The following is a 27,514-nucleotide window of genomic DNA, read 5'->3' as shown; positions in this document are numbered from 1 at the left end:
TATCTTAAGAATCACCAATGTTTAAACCATTGTTTAGCAAAATGAACCTGCCTGGACATTACAGTCTCCATTACTTTACACAGACTGCTCTGTTCATCCCCAGTATTTCTCTAGCCGCTGCTATCACAGTAACCAAATGGTTTGCAGCTCTCCCTAGAGTTATCCTTACAATACTCCCAAGTGCAGAATCACCCATCCTCCCCCAATAATCCCATGCTCGGTCTTGCAGCCTCTCTCTTGAGGTGCAGGAAACCTTTTCTTTCCCTCCCTAGCTACCTCTTTCATGGCATTTTTCTTGGACAGGACAGACTTCCTTCCTGCCTTTCCTTACAGCCCTTTCCTAATCCAAGACTGACAGACCTTCCCTCCTACTCAAGCCTCCTCTGTCCCTAATGAGCTGACTTCAGTTCAAATATCCTGGGTGCTATCAGACACTCGGATCAGAGCAATGGCGACCTCAGAGTCAGAGAGAGCTTCCAAACACTTGTGTGTATCCTTTCCAGCAGCCCAACAGCCAAAGGGCTGGAAAATACAAGATAAAGGAGAATCAGACCTGTTTAGTCATCGATGGCCACAAGGTTCATCTGCTCAGGAGAACACACGCAGCTCTGGCATTGCAATTTTTACCCAAAGCATCAGAGTCTGCTGCACTTGTTTGCATGAGTATAAACAAAGTTCATCAGCTCTTCTTACACTGGGGGGAGGATTTGGCCTGAAGTAGCTTTGTGGTTTTTTCAGTTATTTGGTTTTCTGATTTTTTTGGTCTTGCTGTTCAGCTATAGTTGGCCCAGTTTATAATACATCTCTTCTCCAACTGATCAAAAGGCTGTTGCATTCATTTACTCACTCCCATGTTTTTTTAGTGAGTGGCACCTTTGAGCCTTTTCATTTTCTCTCTGATTTGGACATCATGAGCAAAACCACTCATCCCTTCTTACAGCTTGTTTACATTTGTGTTTTAATCGTTTATGTTCTGGTGTCACTAACAAATTTAAATGATATCTGGTCTTGCTGCTTTTGCTCAATTTGTAGCAAGGGAAAAACTCTTCCTTCAAAGAGCTTGTGTTCAGAATGCATGTGTGGTAGAAGGAAAGGACATTTGTGTCCTTCATGTTAGGTGAGGGCTTCTGGGTCACAGGAGTCACTGAGGAGGAGGTTGCTAGATGTGGGAAGTACACCCTGGCCTCTTTGACCCTCTCCTTGCCGAGATCATCTTTTATCTTATTGCCTGCCTTGTTTCAATGAAAACGTTTTTTATCTCAGCCTTTATTAAGAAGCTGCATCATAATAAATCTTTCTTTGCTCCCTTTGTTTTTGACACACGCTTTTTAATTGAAGCATTTTTAGAAATACCTGACTTAAGGAATACCGCATAGAGGAGAGCAGAGGCAGGATCTCTGTTCACACAGTGCCCGGTTGGGCTTGTGTTGCAGGAGGGACCCTACCTGGAGCAGAGAGATTGACTGGTGTCCCTTCTGTAACCTCTCACCAGCTGTGTCACTGTTAGTTTCTGCTGCTATTGCTGTTTTTAATGCTTTGACATGTTAGTTAAAGGCTTTCTCTGATTGCCTGCTATTGTTTTTCTGTTCATTAGATTTTGACTTCATTGTAACCCTCCATTGTCATCTTCAGACAAAACTGTCTTACTACTCTGACCAGAAACATAAGCAGCCTCCTTGAATGTTGTATTTATTCTCTATGTCTGTTGGTCTGAAAGTTTGCCTCTTGCCATTCTTGAAACATTTCCAGACCACAGTTGTATGCTAATCTGCCTCTGCAGAGATCCTTATTCATGGCTTGTTCACCTCCCAAGTAACAGTTCCCCTCTCTGCTGGATGTTGAAGATGCAATTACAAGGGTGCACTTAGCTAACTAGTTGGGGATGACAGTCCAGTCACTATGCAGCAACCCTTTCCCAGCACACTGGTGTGGTTCAAGCACACCCATCCCACTGTGTCACTCTATGAGCAAGTCTCTGAGTTCCCTTTGAAGAGCAGATTATTTCAGATTTCCAAGCTGGTGCTGCTTTCCAGTCACACGTTCACCAGGAATGCTGCAGGAGAAGGGAGAGCTGGCACCATACGATGCAGAGGTGATGCACAGCCCATACAGCAGAAAGCTCTGTTAGAGTTTGGGAGTCCTGTTTACAGCCTGGGTAGTTAACAGGGGTCAGAAATCAGTTGAAGACACATGATTTTCCATAGGGGTTGAGCTGCCAACTGTCCAAGCATTTTTCCTGAGACTGTGGGCACCTCAAAGGGCTAGTCCATCTCTGAAAGACCTGACCCATGTGCAAGATGATTGAATCCAGGTACTAGCAAGCACAGATGATCCCCAGGCTCAGCCAACAGTAGCTGTCAGCCTTACTGAACATTCCAGCACCAAAGCAACACCTTACACCAGAGAGTCCCAGCCTATGGAAGGCCGAATCTTGTATGAAGATGTCAGGTGGATTCTCTGGAAAGCAGTAATGATTTAGAAATGGAGGCTTTTCCCAAAGGAATGTGAGGGACTATTGCAGGAGAAGTGCAGTAGTGTCCCATGACATGGCCAGAGGAAAGGGCAATAAATGTACTGGCTCTCCCCTCTTGTCCTCCACCATGGTTTTCAGAAAGCTAGTAAACACAGAGTTAAACTTCATATTATTAAAAAAAAAAAAAAAAAAAAAAAAGCCCTGGTCATTTGTCAGCATCTGAAATGCTGGGTGAGCAGAGATGGAGAGTGGCAAACCTCACTGCTCCATGCTGACAATAATCAGTAACCTTTCATAATTAGCAATTCACAACAGATGAGAGCAGCCTTGGGGGCCTCACACCTTCCATCTGCTGCTACTCACGGACTAGCCCAGGTCTGAGGGGCAACAGGGATTTCAAGAGCGTCCGATGTCCTCCCTGGCAAGGGACAGTCTTTTTCCTCCCATCGTAGTTCTGCCAAACGTGGCTGTGTTTGCGTGGTGCTGCCTGCGCCGTGCCCTGTGTTACCGCCCTGGGAGTGCCCCAGGGTCCCTGGAGCACAGCCCATACTGCTCCTGCCTGGCCTGTCCCAGCAGCTCCAGGCCACAGTTCGCAGTGTTGATGAGATTTAATTAGATGTCTGCAGTCTCCTGTCAAAACCATCTGTCTCAGTCACATCCAAGCATGTGGCCTGGTACAGGTTTGTCTTTGCGTAGCTGAGGAAAACTCCCTTCTCTCAACAGCAGTCAGATCAGACACCGGTCAAATCTAAGCACGATGACAGGGTGGCTGGGTGGGGCGTGTGGGCAGCAGTACCTGAGGCTGCCACCTTGATGCACCTGGGAGAGGGTCCTCACTGCAATGCTGCATCTTTCAGAAATGCTGCTACTGTTCCCCTTTGCCATGACAGGAGGAACCACCTGCCTCAGCACTGAGAGGGTTTTCCCCTTCCATGAGAGGGTCTTACACTGTTTTTTGGACTTTGTTTCCTATGTTGCCTCGTTCAGTATTCTCCAAGGTGCAGCTCATTAATCCCAATGCATGCATCACATGGTGGAGGCCAGGCATGAACTAGAATAAGGGGCAACATCCCACTCCTCCTGCAAAAATCACATCTTTGTATCTAGCTGCTAGACAGGCAAGTACAGAGCACACCAACGCTAACCAACCCCTTCTGCATCCCCCATAAAAGCTTTGATATCACAGAGTTTAATGTTGTTTTTTAAAGCTCTGGTTTTCCCACAAAATGGGTCATCCTTCTGTTCCCATTTATATGTTTTCATGGAGGCAATGAGAGGGGGCAGAGAGGGTTGCGTCTGCTTTTACAGGGAGAAGTGGAATTATTGTATAACCCTGAAATAGAGTGGTCTTGAGAACACCACGTGATGCTGATGAGTGCAGAGGAAAGGTGGAGGAAGTGGAGGAAATCCTAGCTACTTGTTCACATAAAGGAGTTTTATGAATCAGGACATCTGTAACTTGTGAAGGACACAGCTCAGTAAAATACCTCTAGTGGTTCTGCAGTGTTAGTTCCCCTTGTATTGCTAAGCAGAAAGTCTTGGGAAAAGAGATGTCCAGTCAAGAGCGAAATGAGGTTTTTGCACAGCAACCTCCTCTGCATCCTACAGACAGCAAACACACCTCGTACTTGCAAATCTGTCGCTTCCCTCATAGCCCCCTCTCTGTGCCGTGTGGTGGTAAGAAGAGCCTCAGAGTCTCCGAAGCTGCATTTCTTTTTATAGGTAAAACATGAAACATAGGCAATACCCCATGGGCAGAGCCTGTTTGTAATTTCAGACTGTACATTCCTCCTCCTCCTCATGAGCAAAGTCCTTGCAGCCCCTTTTCATCATCTCAGCATCGATTTTTTTTTTAATAATAAACATGCCTGACCTCTTTCCTTCTTATTTTTCCCCTCATGTTAAGGAAACACACCCCAAGTCACAGTTTCAGATTTACTGTGCTCAAGGCAGGCGAAAGGGTCCCCTATTCCTCAGTTTTGGTTTAAGATATTAATGGCCATTGCAGATGGACCATTCATGCCATGAGATTTTGCTCTGCTATTGCAACAGCATGTGAACGTCTTTTGTGGAGCCCAGATAAAGATGAGAGATGTGTTTTGTCTTTCCTTCTTCCTTCTTATTACTCTCTCTAATGCCCATTTCTCAGAGTTGTTTGAAAACCATTTTCTCTGTCATGAAGGCATTGTCCCACTTTGCTTAAAGGTCAGTGATAAACGTTTGTTCCTGCCTGTTGCTATGCTCAGGAAACTCTTTTGTAGTAGTCATTTCTTAATGTCCTTCTTCCAAAACATTTTTTCAACAACCACTTATACTGTCTGGGTAGAAAAGCTCTTAATAAAAAAAATCTTTTGGTTTGACCCTCAGCATAGGTGATAAAGACAAGGAGTTTTCAGAGCAAACCTCTCACTTTCAAGAAAATTTTTCTGCTGTGTTCTGACAGGAGCAAGAATTAGAGTAGATTTCAGTGATTTAAGTCTCGGCCTAAATAAAATAAGTAGAAAATTCAGAGAAGATGAGAGAAATCTGGCAATGGCTGGAAATTAACTGGGTCATACAGTAGTTTTTTTGCCATCTCTATTGTATCTAGTACTTGGGGTTCATCCGAACTGAAGCTGTGTAAATAGCTGATTGTTTCCATTTGCTTGCATTAAAAACAAAATAAAAAAGATAGATGGAAAATATTTCAGATGAAGCAAAATGCTGGTTATTTGATGGAAATGAAAATATTTTAGGTTAAAAACCAAATGAGTAAAATTAATTTAACGTTTTTAAGAGAAAGATTTTCATTTTGCTATATAAAAGATTTGTTTTGAAGATGGTTCAGTGAAATGTTCTCGGGAACACTTACCAAAACATTTAAGCAAATTTAGCATGAGTCCATTAAATGTTTCCATCACTGATTCTGCATAGTTTTTAATTATTTTTCTTCTGAAATAGTTGTCTCCAAAAAGCCTTTCCCATCTGAACCCTTAACCATCCACAATTTCATTATCCCTTGCACGTTACTGAAATAGTAAGAATTATTTCAAGTCTCTGATAATAACTGGGTGGTTTTTGCTTGAGTAGAAGTGGACTTCCTCTGTCATCTCTTTGTAGACTTTGGCTCTGTCACAGGAATCCATATGTCTTCCATGTGGACTATGTTTAAACATATAGCTCTCTGCTCTTGGATGGCTTGTTCCCTTACGAGGAAGCCAAGTTTAGAGGCATGTGCTGTGCATGGGACAGAGTTCCTCCAACAGTTATTTCTGTTGGGTCTTGTCACTGTACCAAGTTTTTATAGTCATTCCTCCTTTGACTTCCCAAGTAGAATTTTCCTTTCTCTGCCCCATCATTGACTCATCCTTTGTTTAAGTAAATCACTAAATAAATGAGGTTGGAAGGGACATCAGGAGGTCATCTTGTCCAACAGGCTGCTCACAGCAGGGCTAAGAGGCAGTGCAAGATAGCCCACCGCTCCTAACAAAACCTTCAGGGATACTTATTTTTTACCCAGGGAGTCAGAGGCTGTTATGATGATTCAAAGAGTGGAAAGAAAGGTAGCTGGGTTAGGAAATAGTGTCAATGATGGTGTGCTCCGAGCTCAGAGATGGGATCCCATCTCAGTGAACACCAGCCTACCCCTTCTGGGGAGCCTGAGCCAAGATACTGGCAGTGAGATGATACTAAAGCATGACAAGAAGTTGCTCTTGTTTTCTTATAAAAGAAGATTAATCTCTGATGCCAGCACTAGGATGCACTCACAAAAACCCTGAGATTTGTTTACTTTTCTGTAGAGTCTTATGAGAGAAAAGGTCCATTCATTGAAAACTAGCTCTTCTGTTCAGCTGAATTTTAGCACTTCACCAATTTCACAGTTGCTGTTAGCCAGAGGAATGTAGTCTCTCTTCTCGCAGCTTCTATAGAAACACAATGCTTGGGAATTCATATTTTTCTCTCTTGTAGTTTTATTTCTCAGTTTAGAACCAATGTTGGGAAATACATACTTCATTCAGGATTGTTATTACAGTTAATATGACCTACAGTTTGCCAGCAGTTCAGTTTTGAATGAAGCTAGTGACGAGACTTTTGCTGTACAGTTCACCGTCTAGCATCTGCCTGGGCATTTTGGCCATTGCTGTTGCCTATTTTAACTCTCTGGTGATGTGTATCCAGGGTGATCAGGGAGGAGCAGGTGTTCCAGGAGATGTCGGCTTCCAAGGAGACAAGGTAATTGGTCTTTTCTCCACCATTTTTTTCCTGTACATAGCAGTATGTGTGGCCACCAGCTTTCTCAGCTCATCTTAAGCCACGAGGAGCTGGAACTAGCTGCATCCTGCTGTCAGGTTTCCCTGCTCAGATAGTTCTCATTTGGGGTACACTGTGCCTTTCTAAAAATTCATGTCAATATATGGATTTTGTTGTTACTCGTAATAAAAGCAGTTCTACTGGGGGATTTCTGTAAAAGGAGACATATATTCATACAGAAATTGGAGGTGAAGGGATGGGATTGATGGGGATGGGGTGAATGTGTGTGGTCCAGTGACTGCAGACTCAGAGGTTTTGTCTGCTCAGTGTGACAGCTTAAACCCTGACCCAGTGGAGCACTTAACACTGTGCATAACTTCTAAGTAAATGACATCTCCCCTGTGACTACAATATGATACCGACTTCAGCTGACTAATGCTCTACTTAGCACTGCACTGGGGCCTACATGGCTTTGAGCCACAACGAACTGCAACGGCTCATGTTCGTTGGGGTTAAATTCAGCCCCAGCTTCAGCAGAAATGGCTCACTGACATTAGTGCAACTGTCCCAGCCCCTTGCAGGGCTGAGTTCAGCCCCTTAGAAAATGTTCCTCTCTGCTGCAGAGAAGCTGGAGCCTGGGGAAGTGGTATCTTTTTTTATGCTTCATTGTATTTTCTGAAAAAATCTGTCTCTCTCTCTCAGGGCAGCCAGGGTTTGCCTGGGGTCCCTGGGGCACGAGGGAAAGCGGGCCCCCTGGTAAGTGATCAAGCATCCTCTGCTTCCTCATCTCCCTTTCTAAAGGTTCAGTGCCCAGCTGGAAAGACAGCTTGGCAGGGGTGTGCTATTCTAAACAGGAAAGCCAATAGCCAGGAGCCAGCTCACTTTTCTCCATGTTTTTCTGATTTCTGCAGGGAAAAGTCGGTGACAAAGGTCCAGTTGGCTTTCCAGGACCACCTGGCCCCGAGGTATGTCCCACCATGTCCTTCTCACGTCTTTCCTTTCTTTGGTAACTTCTGCAGTGTCCTTTCTTCAGCAAATTCACACGGTAACACCTCTCTCCCATCTCTTTTTGCCTCTGCAGTAGTTATTTGATGCCTGCAGCTTGCCGCCTCACTGAGCACCAGCTCTCTGATAAACACCCATATGGCGTTTGAGAGATGCCCATCTTCTTTCCCCACTGGAGACCTTTAGCTCTCGAGCTGTGCACACACAGACAGGCCCACAGAGGGTTTTGATTAGGAGGCATATGCATATAGCTGTTGCTAATTTATATGGAAAGCAAGAGCCAAACACTGCCTCCCAAGTGGGCACCCAGCCCAACAGAGGGAGGGGACGGCTGCCACTGCTACTGCTCACCATGGCACCTGAGCTCTGATACATTTACCAACCCGAAACTGGGGTGTTCTGGGGTCAGAGCCTTTGCTAATGATGGGCAGATGGATTGGTTCAGGACAACATCACACCAAGGTCCAGAAACACCGAGGCAGAAAGAGCTTTGCAGTGTTGTGGGATTTACTGTTATTTAATGAATTGAGGTCCACTTTCGTTCAAAGTGAGAGATGGGGTAAACTGTCCCATCTTGTACTGCACTCAGATTTCCTGATTTCCAACTACAATTCCAAACCTTTTTCTTCCCAATCTTCCTGTGCAAGTCCTATAAGTAACAGTTTGTTCTTTTTCTTGTTCAGAAAGGTCAGTCCCCAAAGATTGTCTCTAACTCGCCAAGAGCCCCAGACTGTCTCCCAGCCACCAGCTAGACTCTGTGGACACTGGTCTTTCTACTCACCTTGGTGTTCTCTGGCCCTTGAAGTTGTTCTTCAACTGCTTTTGTGGGGCAGAACACTCATTTCTTGAATCTTGCATCTCACTTTCCACCTACCCTCCTTTTTTTAGTGTAGGTCTTCAGTTCTCTGCTAGGGTGTGATGGTACATGAGTGGTGATGAGGTAAGGAGGATGAAGATGGGTCATGACCCATTCTGTATCTCATGGTGTCCTGATTTTTCCTTCCAATTTTTGGTGTAAATATCATAGAGGGTTTTATCATTTTTTCTCCCACAAAATACCATTTCAAGTAGAAAAAGACCCTTACTGCCCTTACCAAAAAAATTGTCTCAGTAATATCTTAAATGCAGGATCAGCTTCCCAGCACATTGTCCTTTTTCTTCTTCATAAGCAACCAGACAATGTCTGTAAGATGCTAGAGAGCCACCTCCAGCACAACTGGTGGTCTGTTTTCCCTTCATCAGTGTTCTGGTATTTTGCTGGGTCTGGAAGGGCTCTCGGTCGAGTGCTGCCACTTAGCAATCGTTCCTCTTTGTTGCTATTGGAAGTAACCACAGATTCCTTTGTTTCCTCAGCGAAGGGCTGGTGGGTGGAAAGAAGTCACTGCCTGGCTGAAGGCGGCAGCTAATGAGCATGTCAGCACCTTTCCTAATTCCTCGCCTGCTTCCCTTTGTCACTGAGGCGTGCAGTTCGTTTCTCGGAGCAATGAGATTATGCGCTGACTCATAAAGATTAATTAAAACCCAAATTGCAGTTTTTAGCCGTGTGATGACAGGGAGGCCCTCACAGCAATAAATCTTCTAAGAAGATGGACCTAAAGGGAACTGCTAGGAAAGGCTGCTCTTGAATCCAACCGATACCGCTGCTGCCGTTGTCTTGTTTCATTCCCTTTAGAAGCCACGCAGTGGCCCGCACACGGACACTGCCAGCACGTAACAAACGTCTCAGCCCTTAGCCTTTAATTAAAATTCTCACAGAGGCTATCCTCTGAAGCTGGCTGCAAAAGTCCACCTGTGCACCCTGACTATTTCTCATTTTCTTCAGGGCTTCCCAGGTGACATTGGCCCACCAGGAGAAAATGGTCCTGAAGGCCTGAAGGTGAGTGGGGCAGAGATTGAAGCTCTGTGTGGGGTGGGAGGCAGCCAGGGAAAATAAAGTAGTGGGAAGGAGGGAGAGAGAAAACCCTGGAGATTCCTAAAGATTGTCCCTGGCCAACATTTCAGCTTGGTCTGTTTGGCTTGAGGTCCCTCCAAGTGCAGGGTTTTCTTTTTTTCAATTTTTTTTTTTCTGTAACAAAATTGACATTGGATGATGTCCCGTGGCTGTGAAAGAGACCTTCTCATTTTAATTGCCCTTCTGAGCTTATGTTTCTATTTTCTGAGTATCTTTTCCTTTGGCTCTTTCTCAGGGAAAGCCAGGAGCAAGAGGTTTACCTGGGCCAAGAGGACTGCCTGGACAAGAGGTGAGTGTCCTCAGACCAAAAGTAAATTGGTTTTAAAGTATAATGTTGAATTTTAAAGATTAATGTATGCTGAAATGGTGCCTGCAACTTGAAATCCTCCAGTCCTCTGTATCTGGAAGAAGATACTCCTATTCTGTGATCAGAGATGCACTAAGCTGCAGTCCTGTGATCTTTGCTTCCAGTCACCGCTGGCATCTGCTGACCCGAAAGTCTGCATTGGCTTTTAAAGTCTGTTCCCCCACACCCACGTACACCCAGAACAGGTGTTAGTGCCCTTTTCCCTGCACATCCCCTTGCACAGGCATGCCCTGACATGGCTTTTGCGTTCTCCTCCTTTAAGTGTGTTTTCTTTCATCTGTGAGACCTGCAGACTCCACTCTCTCCTACAGAGCAATATCCATCTGCTAAGTGTACATAAATTGAAATTGCTGCTCTGCAAAGATTCATTTGCCCCTGCATCTCAGAGCTTACAGCTATCACTTACCACTTGATGTGAAAACCTGAGGTTTCATTCCACTCACAGTCACTAAGAAGGGACGATTGTCATTGAATTAATTGTCCTGGAGCTGCAAATACTTAACAGCAGCAGCAGAGAAGGCCTGAGTGCCCTCTGTTTATCCTGTTGTAATTCCAGTGACTTCAGTGTAGTTTCTTCTCATTCAGGCCAGTGTAAGCTGTTTGTCCAGAGTCATGAGACATTGTGCAAATACTACTTAGTGCATGCATGGGCAGGAGGTCGTTCTAATAGCACTAATAATTCTTAACTTTTTCTGGGAACTCTTTTGCTTGCTTTCTAAATGGGATTAATGCAAATTAGCTCACTTCTTTGCACTGAAATAGGAAAAAAAAATATTCTAGGCAATTTAAAAAAGGAATCGAACCCCTGCATTCCAGGTTCAGGCAGGCATGACCAAGCTGCCTTCAATTTACTCTAGTTACTGAGTGTAAAAGTAAGACTGAAGACATGGACATGGAGTTCAACATAAGCTGTGCTAAAGGACTTTGAATATGCACCAGACCACACCACTGTGCCTTTACCACTGCTGTTACCCAAGGCAGTAGGTCAAGGCTGTGGATTACATCATCTTTTGAAATGTGGCACATTGTGTGTGGTTTGTCTGAGCCTGTTGAGCTGGGTTCCTGACTTCCAGTCCCATCTTCCGCCTGCCAGCTCGTGCCACTTCATTACCACGGCTGACCACCTAAATGAGAACAGCCAGAACTGTGGCTGCCAAGAGAGCTTTTAATTTCTCTCTTGGCAGTTCGTTATAGACACTTGAGATAATTTTTGTGAAGCTTAATTGAAGGTCTCCTAGAAACTGTAGATCTGATCCTATCACATTAGAAATTGGTGTAGAGCCAAGGGAGAGGACCGAGTCCAATTGCTGTGTGAGATTTTGAGATAGCTCCATGCTGCAGCATGTGTAGTCCTATTTGAAAGCAAAAGGGAAACCTTCATATAGTTGCCAAATGGTTCTGTGGGAAACTTTGCAACACCCTTTTTTGGGGGGGGGGCGAAAAGAAAGAGAGAAAAAGAGTAGAGAGCTCTACAGCATTCAATTCCCTGCCAAATCAAATGAAGCAGAGTCATGTGAGCATGTCCAGGGTACCGTATGGGCTAAATCCAGCCCATGATAGGCCCAATCAACTGGTGTTGACTTTGGCCAAATTTTGGATGACCTTTACTGACAGGACTTGATTTTTTTTTTTTTCTTGATTTTTTTCCTGAGATGGGGAAAGGGGGATGAAAAACCTCAGAGATGTTGAGCTGCCTGCTTTAAGGTTCAGAAAGACTCAGTTGTTAGAATGTGACAGCTGAGCACACAGCCTGTGTTTAACTGCTGCTCATACTGCAGATCTTTCATTCTTGCCACATGGTGAATCCAAATTTTGTCACTATTTTACCTTTTATTTTAATTTCTTTTCACCTCAGGGAGATGAAGGACCCTTAGGACCACCAGGAGTCCCTGGTCCGGAGGTAGGTTTCAGTCATTTACTCAGTTACTACCAGCTCTGTTCACCTTGCAATGAAATTGTAGTTAAATTAACATAAATCTTCAAACCTCCAGGTCTGGGGACTGATCTGCCCTTCTAAGAAATATTGTCTTGTCCAGGGCTTGGTCCAATTGCTTGATCCAGGATTGCTGAAAGTCAAGGAAGTGTCTTGTACAGGGTGTTGAGTGGGACTGTAATTTTATAACTTGCTTAAAGTATCAGACCTTGAAAAACCCTCTAGCATTTAAATAGTTCATCCTCACGATAGAGCACGCTGACTGGAAACCATCTCTGTAACCAGCTGTGATGTTTTTTCCTTGATTTATAGTATTTTTCAATGAGTAGAGGGGAAAATCAAGACCAGACAGTGAGAGAGAGTCCTTTTTTACCTCTACACCACTCTGAACACAGTGATGTAACACAGAAACACAGTTAGAAGAAACAAAAAGAATATTATCATATCTGTGAGTTTGCCAGCTCAGGATTTTGTGATGGTTATATACATAATTGTCACTGCAGGATAGTAAAGTATCTTGAAAAATTGGTAACTCTGCTGGAGCTTCTAGGTGGATCGGAAAATAAGTGTTTTATCTTGCATTTCCCCCACTGTTCTGGTAGATACTTTCATACCTTTCTGGAGCAACATGATAAATCCTGTTTCTACAATGCCTGGGACAGCAACATAAGTGTTCTTCCAGCCAAAGGGAAGGCTCAACATGAGCTTTTGGTCTGCAGGTTTATTTCTGCTTTTCTGACCTGTTGCTGTGAATGTCAGCCTGGCTTCCCCCACTGTAGGGACAGTTCTACTTCCAGATCCTCTCTGGGTGCCAGGGACAGAGCCCCTGAGAAGCTGGCCAAGTCCCTGCCAACACTAGCATCTTTGAATGCTCAGACTGCTGGTGTCCTTGTTGGCATTGCTACAAGAAAAATGCTGGAAGTAGAATAAATCCAGCTGAATGTGGCACATAAACTAAAGGGAAGCAACAAAGCCCTTGGCTTGGTTAATTATAGTCCAAGCATTGTCTTTCTGATGTGACGTTTAACTAATGGAATTGAACTGGAGGGTCAGCAATGGGCTGAACCTTGGAGTAGCTGTCTAGGCATGTTCCCCATGGATCAGACCTAGTGTCACCCAAGACACAGGCTTTCCTCTTGTGTTGCCTTTGCTCAGTAAAGGTTGTGGCACCTCAAGCACCCAGAATTCACAGGGAGCACTGCTTGTAAGCTGCACCATATAGGTCCACAGACAGACTACTGTGACTAAGGGCAGCTGCAAGCTTTTTATGGTTTGGGGTTTTTTTCCATTTATTTCAGGGTCGATCTGGCCGGAAGGGATTTCCAGGAAGACCTGGTCCTGATGGTCCAAAGGTGAGGAAAGAGTTTATTCCTGATCAAGAAAGCAGTGGGTGAAAGGGAGGAAAAAAAGAGGGCAATATTTTTCTCAACTTTACCATGCTCCAAGCCTAAGATATTCATTCCAGAGAGGACATGGGGAACTGAGGATTTCTCTTTTTCTCTGAATTTTGGGATCTCGGCTTCTGCTTGGTTTCTTCACCAAAAAGAATGATGGTACATTTTTTTAAGCCATGTGCTTTATTATAAACAAGTGTGTTCCTCCTTTGATACTAACCAACTCCCTGCTCCATCATCTCATCTTATTTTCCATTGCTTCTCCACGTTTTTGTTCTAAAACAATGCACATCATTCCTATCTTTGCTGCCTAATTAGCAGCGGGAGCCATCCCAGGGCAGTCCACTCCACAAACCCACACTCAAAAGGAAAGAGAAAACCCAACAAAAACAACCTCTTCAAACAGTAAATAGCAAAAATGTGGTCTGGCAGCACATCTGGAGTATCTGCCTACTGAGAAAATACAACTGCCATCATCCAGAGACAATACTGATTGTAGCGGTGAGTCTGGCCCCTGGATGGCCTGTCCAGGGGCACTCCGCTGGCCTTCGAGTGCTGCCATGGCTGCCCTTATCCCTGTGGGTTGGAAATTCTCCTCCTCCTCTACTTTTCTCTTCACCCCTCATTTTTCTCATTCTGTGAATTTCTCTCATCCTGCACTGTGATTTATCTCATGTGGGTTCTTTTGGTGGTTTTCACATGGATGCTCCATGTGACAGCAACATGCTTATGTTTGAGGTTTTGCAAGAGCAGAATCAGGGTACGGTACTGCCTGGGAGTAGTTGGGTTGTCTTTTATTCTTGTGACACTTCCACCAGCAGGTGAATTTTCTTGGATCCCTTCTACCTCCCCATGGTGTCTGCACTCTTGCTTTCCCTAGATGCTCCTCAAATCTTTCGGTTAATCAGGGTCCTTTCCTACTCTCTTCCTGTTGATAATGTATCTCTGTCTTCATCTGTCTGTTTTACTGAGTCTTTCAGGTTGAAAAGTTACGGGTCAGAAACACCCTAACTTCAGGAACATCCCTGTTGAGCAGTCATGCCTTATTAAACATGGGGTTAAAACAACCAGGTCTAGGCTATGCCAAGTAGACAGCTTATGTTTCAATGTTTAAGTTTGGTTTTGTGAAGGTTATTTTACCACAGCAGGACTAGCTGCTTTTAGGGCATTTCACTCCAGAACAGCAAGTGTTTACTCCATGTTTGTGTCAGCTGTGTTTCTTGCTTTGGATTATCTTTCAAGTCACAGTTGTTTTTGTACAATGATGTTTCTTGCAGATTTTCCATGGCAGCCCAAATCATGGGTGTACAAAGAATCATGTTGTACTGAGGGTCTGAGTGGGAGCACCAGGTAACCTCTGTGCCTTGTCTCTCCTTGTCTTGCAGGGGGAGCCAGGAAACCATGGCCGACCAGGGAAAGTTGGTGAGCAGGTAAACTCTTTGTTTTCCTTGTCTGTTTGATGATCTCCTATGTACACTGTCTCCTAGAAGACCAGAGTGCAGGCAGAGGACAGTGCCCAGGGGTTTCTGTCCACCTCAAACCTGCCCATAGTCCTGGTGCCCCAGCTGGGGTGCTTGGTCTGGCTGAAGCTCCTGGTGAACAGCACTGACAGTGACCGTGGTGTCTATTTTAAACTGAGGGTCTTTTCCATAGGCCAAGTGCTCTGATAAAGTCACAGTTCAGGTGGATGTGCTGGCAGTGCTGGCAGCAGTACAGCACACACAGCTGGCTGTGTTTCTCAAGGAGGCAAAGCCAAGGTCAGGAAAAGAGGTTGTGAATTTCTGTGTATTCCTCTTATCCCTAAAAGAGCCATTTCCAGGTTTTGCCTATTTAGATTTTAAGGGTAAGATCCTCTGCTTTGGGTGCTGTGCTGCTTTGGCTCCTGCTGGATTTTTTTCGGAGCAGAGGAGATAGGAGCTGGAGAAACCAGACCGCGGGGAAGAGGGCATTGAGCTGCATTTTGTTGTACCGCAAGAGAGCGTTCTGCTGGGGTGAAAGGGGACATGCATCATCCCTGTAGGCTTCAGGGGAACCGCAGGCATCAAGGGAAAAGAAACAACTGTTCCTATGTCTCTGTGATTGAAACCAACCAACTTGTCCACCACCAACCCCGAAATTGCAGACACAGAGCCTCCAACATGTTCTGTGCATTCCTACATGACCACACCAAGGTGGCTGCAGCAGCTGGCCCTGGCAAAGAGGGCATTGCTTCTCAGAACAGCTGTCCTTCCCAACACTTTCCCTGCTGGCTGGTCAAGTTTTATTTGGTTTAGATTTTCAGCCTCTCTGGCTCTTTCTTTCCCTGTATGCAACAGCTGGGTGTCAGTTCTTCCATGGGTTTTTGACCAAGCAAGTCCAAAAAACCAAGGTGGATCCTTTCAGTACCAGCAATCTGATGAGTCTCAGTATATATCAAGAACAGTTATTTCTATTTGGAAAATAGAGCCGTTTCTGTATTATGGTTAATAATTTACTTCACGAAGAACAACAACTGAAGAAGCAAATTTGTTCATACATCTGAGCTCTAGTTTGCAGCTTTATCAGATTCTGCATGATCTCAGACAACACCTTCCAGTGCTCTGTGCCTGTTTTCCCTTCTGTGGAAGGTGTAAGTCAGCTCTGAACAGTACTTAACACAATTCCTCCTGTTCTCAGGTGCCACCTGTGGATGCTGTTGTATTACAGTTAAAAATGAATATTTAGAAGTGCTTTGAGATCCTTAACAAGTTGTTGTCCTTGAAGGACAAAGCATCGTTAGGATTATTATTCTTTAACGTCCCTCAGGACTGACCTTGGATGAAAACTGTAGGCCACTGTTCACCAAAAAGAAAACACAGCTGGCCTCTGCTGACACTGAAACCAGCACAGTGGTATGAAAGCTGACTGTATTATTCTAAGTCAATTAGTCTCTGTCTAGAAATATCACCCAGAAAGAATTTCCATTTCCGTACCAGTCAAGTCATTAGAACAAAAATGTCGCACCAGATTATTGAGAAATAACGTCCTTTCCCAGCACACCTTTGCTGAACAATGCTGGAGTGTTGGGTTTTCATTCCTCCCTCCACCTAAGCTTTGGCATTTGGTGTTGGGGTTGGGTTGGTTTTTTGCAGAACTCTGAGAGACTGCGCTACTCAGGTCACTTGGCACCAAGACACCTTCACCTCACCCCTGTTTTCTCTTGTGGAGGCCTTGATGTTTTCTATTCCATGGGCACAACAGGCCTGGTCAAACATTTCAGATTTGCTGCTCTGCCCTCCATAAGGGTTTTTGCTCAGTGTAGCAGCGTGAGTAAAGATCAACCATCCATCTCACTGGAGCTCCCTTCCCTTTCTTAGGAACGTCTGTTTAGGCAAACATGGGAGTTTCTGTAAGGTTTCCAGTGACACTTGACCTCTCATTGGAAAAATTAGGTTTTAAGCCACAGGGCAGTCCCTAATGCATTGTTTTTCCATTGCAAGGACACTGACTCAGAAAGTTCATTCATAAGATGCTTGTTGTCTTCATATGCTGGAAGGACTCCAGCTGCTGGGGTCCCCTGTACCCTGGAAATGTGTGATTTAACCCTTCCTTGCCAGTAGATGGAGGCAGAAGGATATGAAGAAGAATACGGGGCCTCTGGCCCAGGCCAACAACTTTCCTGTTCCAGATCTGGGAATGTAGAGCAGGAGGATGTCACTGAAATGTCCATGTTGAAGGTCAGACAAGCCTGTGGGAGAAGCAACAGGAGCAGACAGGACAGCAAACTGGGGCAGAGTACTGCAAGCCCATGGACACTCCCTGTTCTGCACTAGAGACTGAAATATCAGTAAAGATTTGTGCCAGCTGAAAGAGGCTACAGTTGACCTATGGCCTTAATGGGAAAGAGTAGTCCTGTCAGAGCAGGAACAGCTTTTTGAATCCTTCTTACTCTACAAGAAGTGACAGCCCTGCTCACTTGCATGGTGATGTTAGGGTCAGCCACGCACCCATTGCACCATGCTGGGAAGGGCAGTCACTCCACAGCCCCTTGTGGGTTTATCTTCCTTCAAGGGAGAAGCAGGTTGTCCCAATATCAGATATTATTCTAAAATAATTTGTCAGAGGAAACCAGCATCATTGGTTGACTAAGATCAAATGGGTTGCCAAGAACCGAGCAGGAAATTGCTCCAGCGTTTCCTACATCTTAGAGCAGCATCTTTCCCAATGCATTTACCTTGCCCTCCAAAGCACCTTTCTGAGCTGCAGACCTCTCATTCGGGGATTTATGGGCACTGTAGTGTATGCAGCCTCTTTGATCTGACAAGGTGTTTTGTCAGTGTGTCTCCACCTTCCCTTCTGTCGCTCCCCAAAGGGCACTGGGAACCCAACGTGGCCCCAGGGTATGGCTGAGTGTGGTGCACAAGGGGTTAAACCGCATGGCTTTTCTTTGCGGGTCAGAGCGTCCTCCCTGAAACTGTGATATTTACTGTTTTACTTTCCCTTTCTTTCATCTGAATGGGAGGATTGTACATTTACTCCCTCCCATCCTTTGTCCCTGGTTTGTTTTGTTTTGAGTTCTAGCGAACCAGTAAAACAGAAAGGCCATGATCGGTTCCTGCTGGGAGTGACTGGCTGTCCCGTCCCTGGGAGACCCTGCTCATGCTGGGCTCGCCTTTCGGTTGTTTCTCTCAAATGGGGTATGATTTATGCAAGGCTTCATTGCTGACTTGCTCTCTGTTGATGCAGCCAAGAGGGGGGGCTTAATTATGACAGGGCTGGACAATAAATGGGGAAAGCCAGACAGGAGTTAGGAATTACAACCCGCCAGTCCCCCCCCTTTTCTTCGCCCCAAGCCCCCAGCAACTTTTTAACAATCTCCATCCCTTTTCCGCCATGCCCTTGGCTGGGGAATACAGCAGACTGAATCATGAGCGACATGCTGAACTCTCCGTCTAATATAAATGTTTTACATTCTTTCTTGTATACTGTGGGCCTTTATCCGGGCCGCCACCGCTGCTGGGACTTCACGTGCATCATTACACACGCTGCCTGGAGTAGTGTTTGATGCAGGGCTTCTTTTCAACCCTGGGAACCTGGGAAAAATATGTTATGCCACAGCCATTTTAGTGTAATGGCCACAATTCATGTCTGCTTTGATTTAATATTTGCCACTGGTGGCTTTTCTGGTTCTTAAAACCTAAATCTTTTGCTGCTTTTGTTCCCTTCAGTGTCTATCCCATTTTGGCCGGTGAAAAATATCATTATCCAATCTCCCCCAGTAGTTTCATGTACTCCCAATAACTTACTGAGATTTATTTTTCCTAGACATATCTATCTTGATTTGTGTCTGCTTGCAGACACAGCACCGTTAGTTCATTTAGCCCAAGGCAGACAGTATTGGCTGAAACACTACAGAGCTACTGTGCTGGAAGCCTGGCTGTGTCACAGGGTCCCTGCTCTGCCATCCCACTTCAGTCCCATGGTCACACCACAGGATGCTCCTCTCGCTGGGTACACGGGGCACAGTGACATCTTCCCTTGAGCAGAAACATGACGTACCAGCGCAGACAGATTTTTCCCTGGATTCAGAGTGAAAACCAGGCCAGAAATGTGGGCTGTGCTCCCCTTCCATCCTGAAGTTTCCACAGGCAACAGGTGCAGCGTTCGCCTCTACCCTGCTTGCGTTGGCAGTGCCGGCAGGTTTCCGCATGAGCTGCGATAACAAAGGGCACATCTGTGACAGTGAAGGGGTCCCTGGGCTTGTGGGCTGGTTGGTGTGCTGCAGTCGGTGCTCTACAAACCAGCTGTAGAACACCACCGGCACGGCTGGGAAGCACAACCAGTGTGTCTCGCTTCATCACCCAGACTCCTTAGAGGCTTTTTAGGGTGGGAGCTGATGCTGCTGCGGACAGCAGGTTAGCCTTCAAGCCTGAGTCTGGGTATGCAGTGCCCCTCAGAAGTGCTTTTGAAACCGTCTTGGTCTGAATGGTGACAACATTTGCTGCAAGAGCAGGGATCTCTCTTCTTCTGCAGGGACTGACCAAGTAAGCCAGAAATATCTTAAAGAGACCATCTTCCAGGGAGAGTGTTCAGCAGTTTTTCTGATAAACTGGAAATGAAGGAACAGATTTGTTCTTTCTTGCTTTATTATCTTATTTTTGCCTAGCAATGCATTTCCTTGTTCCGTCTCATTGCTTTGCTGTTCTCTCCTCTGCCTTAACATTTGCTTTCTTCATGGCCTTGGGCAACTGGAAAACTTCAGTAACTGGATACAGTTATCAGGGATGTATCTGCACTTGTGTCTAATTGAAAGGATAATTGATTCAGGAGCCTTCAGCAATGCCACCCAGTGGCAACCTTGCATATGCAGATCTTGCAAATTTGCCTGCTCTCCCTTTGGTTCCTGTGCTGGGCAATCACTGCTGAGCCCAGCACTGCTTTGCTCCCGCGTGTGTCCTTGTCCGTGTGTCCTGTCCGTGTGTCCTGTCCATGTGTCCTGGCTGTGTGTCCTGGCCTTGCAGCCTGGCTGCAATGGCACGCTTGTGCACTGGGACTGCTTCAGCATCGGACACAGCAAAGACCATTTCAGTGCTGGTGTCAAAAGGGTCAGTGACATCAAGCTCCTGATGGGATAGTAGAGATTTCCTGTGGTAGTTGTCTTCCCGTGATTAATCAATATTTCCATCATGGCACAGTGGTGTGCTGGTTTCCTGGGACATCGTCTATGGATGAATTTCTAATGCAAGCGTCTAACTCCAAGCTCCAACGTACCCGCTGAGCTCTTTGCCTTCTCTCATGAGTTTTTTCCAGACACTTTTCACATGGATGTTGTTCCCATGCCGGAGTGTGACAAGGGCCTCTCAAAGCAGGGTGTGTGTCTGCTCCCTGGAAGAGGCAAAGCCAGCTGAGCCTCTGAGTGAGAGATGCTTCTGTTGAGCCCATCAAGCATGTCCCATTGAGGATCTCCTGTCTCCAGTGATGTTCAAAGGATGGCATTTACTTACACCATCTGAGGAATGTTAATGCATGAAGTCTCTCAGTGTTTGGAGTCATCATCAGAAGCTGTTCCTTCTAAAAGTCATCGGAGAGTGACCCACATTGTGTTTTATGTCTCTGAATGCATGTGCTGAGCCTCACACATACGGGAATAGCAATGAGGCTGGTTATTCTGTGCTACAGCTTTATGTTGTGAGTGTAACTTCGTGGAGAGAGAGAGGCTTTTGGTGGCAGGAGGAGTTGCACAACCTGTGAGTAGGCTGCTCTGTCGGTGCCGGATCCTCCTCTGTAGCTGGGTGGTATCACTTTACACTGTCAGTGCACAGAAGTGAACAGAACCACAACAACACACAGGCCACAGAGAACCCCTCAGCAAACTGCACACGTGTCAGGCCAGCTGGGAATGGAAAAAGCAATGAAGCAGGAGTATGGAAAGGAAATGCTTGCTTCTTGCTGTTCCCCCAGAGAGGAGATAGCAGGGTTAAAAGCTCTCCCTTTTCTGAGACCACACTCCAGAAGTTGCCTTGCCTAGTGTAGCTTTTTTCCCCCTGTGTTTGTTCATGCTGAATGTTTTCTTGAGTGTGTCATTTGAAAGCCTCCTTGATGTTGAAGTGGAAAGGTGAGATGCATTTGCATAGAATAACTTTACAATTTATTATGAAGATTTCAAATTATTCTAAAAAAGAGGGAGAGTAGGGTGATACCACTGAAGAATCCACCTCCTGTCTCTGACACCTGCCAGCACCAATCAGACTGTTGCCTAAAATCGAACAAGCTGGGGCATGGCTTCATTTGAGACCACCCATGCCAACTATGGGCGGGTTGTGAAGTGTTCCAACAGGAGATCTCTTTAGTTACAGACTCACTGGAGGAACTAACTATAGATATCTCTCTGCCAATGACCCTTGCTGGGACTAGGGATGAGACCATGAGAATCATGCGCCTGCCATGGCAGAGAAGACAGTCCTAGAGCATCTCTAGAGCCAGAAACCCGCGGGAGTTGGTAGGCAGGCTGTGTATTTTAATTCTCAGGAATCTTAGCTTAACATTGCATCTATTTCCATCGTCCTAATTAAAAGCAGTTCTGTTTGTTTCTTTGTTATCCCAAACGTTGTTAAATCTTAACAAATCCTGAGCTTAGACTGGGAGATTTTTCCAAGATAGTTTCTGAGTAGTGTGATAGATCTACTGCCCTGCTGGCCCCTCTGGCTGAGTCCTCAGACCTTTATTTCCTACTGACATCCCAACAGCAGGACAAAATTAGTTTGCACGAGGGTTTGAGGCAGCTCCGATTAACCCAGAGGAACTCTACCCAGTCCAGCAGTGAAAATGATAGCAACTCTCAGACTGTGCAACCCAGGAGCTCCTGCTATTGATGCTCTTGGGGAAGCTGCGCTGACGTTTTGGGAAATGCTTGCAAAACAAAGCCACACTATAGACTCGGCCTTTCTACAAAACGTGCTTAACTCATCCCGTATACTGTGTGTTGTGGCTCTTGCAGATCCTAGTGCTGCCGTTCCAGCTGGCGCCTAAAGCAGAACCAGCTGTGGAGTTAGACGTTCCCATGGCCGGGAGCAACTCTGTCCGCTCTGGTAGCCAGTAGGAATTACTGAGCAGTATACAAGGGATGCTGTGCTATTTCAACCAACAAGGTGGACCAAAGAAACTGTTTACTTTCTCAGCAAATAAAACTGAAAATTAATTGTGCTTTTCTCTTTCCTCAGGGTCTAATGGGTTTCATTGGTCCCGTAGGGGAGCCTGGAATAGTGGGAGAAAAGGTAAGATTGCTTGCAATGAGTTGGTTGTTATAACTTTTGTAGGGTGAGGGAGACCAGGGCGGGAGGAACATCATGAGATTTAAGTTGTCATGTCAGTGCAACACCCATCTGGGTGCCTGAGCTAATCTTGAGCCAGGCAAAAATCATCCACTTTGCATTTAGGAATTAATATGTGCTTGCCCTCCAAGGAAATGCTGTCAAATATTCTCTGAAAATTTAAGCCTTATTCATTCATAATCTGCCAGAAAGCTTGTATTTAACAGTCAGTTCTGTTTTTTCTGGGAATGAGGGTCTTATCAGCCCTGTGTTCCTGGTCAAGGGAGGAGTCCAAGGAGTTTAGGTTACAGACAGATTTGTGCAGAGATGTGCTTAGAAGCCCATGCTGAGTTACCAGTGGGGTTGCACAGGACCAGGGCTGAGCCTGCGTTGAACAGGAGGTCTCAGCAGTTTCTCAGGTGCAGAGAAGGTGCAAGAGTACAATCACCCAACGGAGCAAAGGCTGGTCCAAATATTTCCCTTTTTATATGATTGATCCCCTCCTGCTGCCCCTGTGGTTGTACTGGGCATGCTACTAAGGGCTGGTGCCCTCTTGTGTGCAGTACAGATACACGCTTTTTTCAGAAAGAAAAATGACTTTATTTTCCATAAATGTAAATGGACACTATTTTCTACTAGAGTGTAAAATTTTATTCGGGGGTAGCTTCCAAAGCCAAATCATCTATATCACTCATTGTGTGTCAGTTGCTGACTGCTGGTTTTCATTGGTGGTTTAATTATTCACAGTCCAGCCATAAAGATAGTAAAGAGCGTAAAATGATGCATTCTACACATTAGTTCTCTCTCTTGCTTTTATTACTTCAAGCCCTGTCCTCTGGGTAATGATGTCAAGATTCTGTGACAGTTACACTGTGTTTGCTGCAAATGTGTTTTATTGCCTGTCTGCAGCAGCCTTTGGAGAGCCCGAAACACTGGATGGTCTCTGGTGGGGCAGTAGCAGAAGCAGTCTCAGTCCAAACTATCAACGCACACAAGAGCTAAAAGGAATGACATGGTGTGGGCTGCATTTTATGGAAGGAAAACAGAGGAATAAAGACTCTGTGATGTGTCCAAGGTGGTTACACAGAAAACTGGTGCCTGAGCGAGTTGTCTCAACGGCAGCTGCAGCCCTGCGTTGAATGAGGCGTAAGGGGTTTGCCAGGCAGGAGGCATGGGAAGATCTTTTTCCCCATTCCAGTAAGTTCACATCTGGTCCTATGGCTTCCATGCTAATGCCTTGACCACATGAGCTATCCTCATCTCACAGATCTGCTCTGTAACACGATGATGTTACGTTGGTGTCAAGGCAAGCCCAGGCTGTCCTTTGAAAATCTGCCTCAGCACAGCTGTGATTTCTATCAGACTTCTTCTCTACCAGGACAAACTTATGGATGACAGAAATAACTATCATCAAATCAAAACCTCAACCAGGCCTCCAGCTGGCATAGTGTCCTACAGCTTACTATGCTGTTGTGAGCTAAATGAAGTGGGAAATATGCTTTCATTAGATATAGCTGAGTCAGCAATCTCCATCCAAGAGCTGCAAAACTTAAGGCTGAAGCCAGTAGAATCCAAAGATTATCAAAGAGAACAATACAGTTAATACATAATAAAATCCATGCATTCAGGGGGAAAGAGATCCTTGCATTGGTTTACAGGGGCCAACTGGTGACAACACAAACTCTGGGGTTTGTTTTTAATAAGCTGCTTAGAGCCCAGAAAATATTTCCCCTTACGCTTTAGCTGTTGGAAGGTAGGTCAGATTTTGGGCGTAAACTACTTGGCAGCATTTGCTAACTCCTCCTTCCTCATCCCCCTAAGCACACAAACTTAACACACCTAATTCCCGGTGCATTATCAGGGCTGCAAGGGAGAGTACAGGCAGTCGTGGTGGGGATTGCCACCATCTCCAAAAAGGAGCAGTCGATGTCCTGTCGCTAAAGCCATGCCTTCAACTTGTGTCAGCGGGTCACAGTGGTGCTCACGGAGGCTTACACCTTGTCTCCCTTTCTTGACTGAGCTGGAGGGCCAAGGATGTACTCAGGGGAAGTGAAATTTTCTGCATGTGGGTATAAGTAAGACTCTTGGAATTAAAAAGTGATTTGTTTGGTACATTAAGTTTTTTAATGCCACATGGTGGCTTGTTTTAGAAGGGATAGTATCTTCAGGGTGCGCTGTGGAGGCATCTGGCTCTGAACCCCTCATAAACACAGGCCTCCAGATTGTTGGGTTTTGCGCTGTGGTCCCAGTATGAGCCACAGGATAGGGAGTCCCCTAAACCGCCTGCAGTCGTCGTCTGAAAGCACCAGCCATCTCTATTCCGGCACCACCTCTGTTTTTTTCCAACTTGATTCCCTGCTTTTAGCAGGACTTCATGACCACAACCTTCAAATCCGTGCCTCTAAAATCACCAGGACGTGTAGGGATTATGATAGTGCAGAGCACAGAGGGATGTTGTACCTTGGGTGGGAAGGGCTGGAGATCTCCTGGGATCCAGTCCTAGCACTGTCTGGAGTTGAAGGCAGTCTTGCACATTGCTTGTTTCTTGTTCCTCAGTGCTTTGATGGCAAAAGTCCCCTCTCTTGGGATATGGAGGGTTAACTAATTCTTGCTGTAGTCCTTTAACTACTCTGATGAGATGGATACTTGAAAGAGGGTGATGATTATTCTGTACTGGAGGTCTTTCTGGTAGAAATCTGATGGCATAGACTGCAATTTGTGGAGCTTTTAGTTGTTTCATTGCTCTAGATCCCTGTTGCTGCCAGCTTAGAGTGCTTGTTAGCAAAACTCTCACTTTTCCCCATGCACCCATGTCTCTCCTAGGGCGACCGTGGCTCAGTGGGACCCCCAGGCCCTCCAGGAGTCAAGGGGTCGATGGTAAGGAGTAAGTCTGCATCCTCTTGCTCTTGCTGCTGCCTCTCTCTCTCTTTCCTACCAAAGGGTGCAGCTTCTCCTGGTCTTTCAGTTACGTGACAACAGCTGCAAATTCTTCCTGTCTCTGTGGGGATGGGAATGGTCATTTGACTGACTGGATATTGAGGTATAACATCTCCCCAGCGGTTGTGTTCAGCAGCCTCCCCTTCAGAGAAACACTGGATTTTGATGTGTTCTGTGGCTCCATCAGCTGAGGACCTGTTGTGTCAAGTAGAGATAACTAGGAATGGCAAGCTATGGCACCTAAAGGGTTGCCTGTTTCCAAGCGTCCTGGCTACTGAACAGACAGGGTCTGGGAACGGGGATCTGTTGTTCACATCCCACCAAGTCACCAGAGGCAGCTGGAGATGCCGGGCTGCTTGGGCAGCACGCTCATGGTGTTTTGCTTTGCTGTGTGCACTGCCATTTGGGGATCCTTGTTTAGGAGTTTAACAGAGGGCACCTCAGCAAGAAAGATCTTATCTTGCTCTGACACTTACCTCCTGTCTACCATAACGCAAGACCCAAAGACAGATTTTCATATTAATTCAGCCTGTTCTGGGCTGTTTAGAAAATCTAACTGCTTATATTGCTACCAAGGTTGGAGCTGGTTTTTTGACAGTCTGGCCTTCTCCATCCGTCCCTGGGCAATTCTATACCTTGACACATAACAGACCTGCTTGACCTTGCAAGCAACCAACAATACCTTTTTTCCTGTCTTCCCACTTGGAGGAAGAAGGGCTGAGCAGATCCTGGGAATTCACACCAGGCATGTTCTTCTTCCTTCCCTTCTAGGGGCACCCTGGGACACCAGGAGGAGTGGGTTTTCCTGGGATTCCTGGACCAACAGTAAGTAAAGGCTGTCACCACCTTGTAATACCACACACCAAAAATCATCATCCTGTATCCTGGGCATTCATGGGCTGAGTCAGGCAACTGTGTGCCAGCTGAATTGAGTTTGATTTGAGCGACAGATATGGGCCAAGGGATGGGGCATGTGTAGGAGCAACATGCAAAGAGATGCCAAAAAAGCAGTGGTGCTTAATTCAGACTTTTGTAGCTCATGTCCCTAATGGGGGATCCAAAACTCACAATCCAGCCTCAATCTTTTAGCAGGACACAAGCTCACTCGCTCAAGGTGTTCTTGCAAGGCCCTCTATTTCTGCCGGGAGCGGTTGGCAGTATGGTGATCCCATCATGCGACACAGTGACTGTATCATGTGGTGACTCCATCCTGCATTTTCCCAAGACCCTTGCTGGAGTGAGAGGAGCTGCAGAGCAGCTGCCTGCAGATGCACCCTTCCTCTGGATGGGCTCGTCGGGTACATGTGCAGCTGTGGCTGGAGCGTGCAATTGGTGTGGAGGCAGAGTTTAGTGTGGCTCCAGTTTCCCACAGCCGTTGTTTAGACGGAGCTCCAGCTCTCCCAGCAGCACAAATGCTGCTGTGTGGTGTTTGCTGGAACCCACAGAAAGGCAGCTCTGGGTGGGTACAGGGAATGGATTTTGCTCAGCATGTGAATTCCCACAGTGTTGTTAATTGGGAGGAAGATCACAGTAGTGAAACGCCTGGGCAGTGCCAAAGGTTTGGCCTCCAGATCAGCGACAGCTCTGCCCACTTTGGGGAGCTAGGGGATGCTCTGGGTCCACAGGCTGCAACCAGCTGCTGTCTGGGGAAGAGATCTGCAAGGCAATGGAGGTGAGGGAAAGAAAAGGTCTGAGGCAAAGCAGCACCTTGGGGTGACCCACCCTTGCCTGGAGAGCAGCAACGTGGCCTTGGACAGGCCCTTACAATGACAGGAGCATGATGTTGCCCGCAGTCCCCAGCAAAGAGGGGGCTCCTCATGCTAGCACTTGCTGTCAACAGAAGTCTAGAAGGCAGCTGGATATCTCTAGCTGTCCCTTTTTTAGCAACTCCCCCAGCACATTAGCTGCTGCATGGCTTGGGGATAGCTGGAGCATTAGGCAGGCCCCCTGCTTACTTCCATGCCTGTGAGCATGGGGCAGAACTGGAGCACATCCTTAGCAGAGGTAGGTTCTGCACTGGCCCTGTGGCAAAAAGCTCCCAGTCCTGAAACACTAGTGCACCACTAACTAGTACCTTTAGCTGTACTACAGTTTTGTCTTGCTTCACTGGGACATGATGACAGCAGTATGAGTTGAGGCATCACCTCTGACTGAAGATGCTGAAACCTCTCTGCAGAGCTCTGGGAGCTGAGACCATCCCCAGGCCCCTTCTCTTCCCTCAGTTCCCTGTTCTCCTGCAAGCAAATAACAAGCTCATCCAAGCAAAATGTTTCCTCCGAAACTGCATTTTAAAAAGTCGTAATTCAATAAGTCAAACTTCCCCACAAAGCCAGTAAATCTAATACCCTAATATCAAATCCCCACTCATTAACTCCAGCTGTTTCTGCCTGTTTCTCCACCAAACATTCATTATTTGCTTTTCAAGCCAGACCCGAGGCATGCTGTTGTTGTTTGTC

General features: G+C 46.0%; 1 protein-coding gene across 3 annotated transcripts in view; it reads left to right on the top strand.

Annotated features, from left to right (window-relative positions):
* The window catches only part of LOC141968743 (uncharacterized), a 162,154-nt gene that overhangs the window by 75,922 nt on the left and 58,718 nt on the right, over positions 1 to 27,514 (top strand). For 2 of the 3 annotated variants that reach the window (XM_074923810.1, XM_074923808.1), the window contains exons 17-27: positions 6,632 to 6,685; positions 7,406 to 7,459; positions 7,615 to 7,668; positions 9,531 to 9,584; positions 9,895 to 9,948; positions 11,882 to 11,926; positions 13,258 to 13,311; positions 14,739 to 14,783; positions 22,032 to 22,085; positions 24,945 to 24,998; positions 25,830 to 25,883. In XM_074923810.1, coding sequence (XP_074779911.1) covers positions 6,632 to 6,685; positions 7,406 to 7,459; positions 7,615 to 7,668; positions 9,531 to 9,584; positions 9,895 to 9,948; positions 11,882 to 11,926; positions 13,258 to 13,311; positions 14,739 to 14,783; positions 22,032 to 22,085; positions 24,945 to 24,998; positions 25,830 to 25,883 — 576 coding nt within the window. The remainder of the gene's footprint in view (positions 1 to 6,631; positions 6,686 to 7,405; positions 7,460 to 7,614; positions 7,669 to 9,530; positions 9,585 to 9,894; positions 9,949 to 11,881; positions 11,927 to 13,257; positions 13,312 to 14,738; positions 14,784 to 22,031; positions 22,086 to 24,944; positions 24,999 to 25,829; positions 25,884 to 27,514) is intronic. The other variant, XM_074923809.1, reaches the window with a different exon arrangement.

Source organism: Athene noctua, chromosome 20 (genome assembly GCF_965140245.1).
Source record: "Athene noctua chromosome 20, bAthNoc1.hap1.1, whole genome shotgun sequence".
Taxonomy (NCBI): Eukaryota; Metazoa; Chordata; class Aves; order Strigiformes; family Strigidae; genus Athene; species Athene noctua.
The sequence above is the reverse complement of the archived record's forward strand: the minus strand, read 5'-3'. Positions and strand labels throughout refer to the sequence as shown.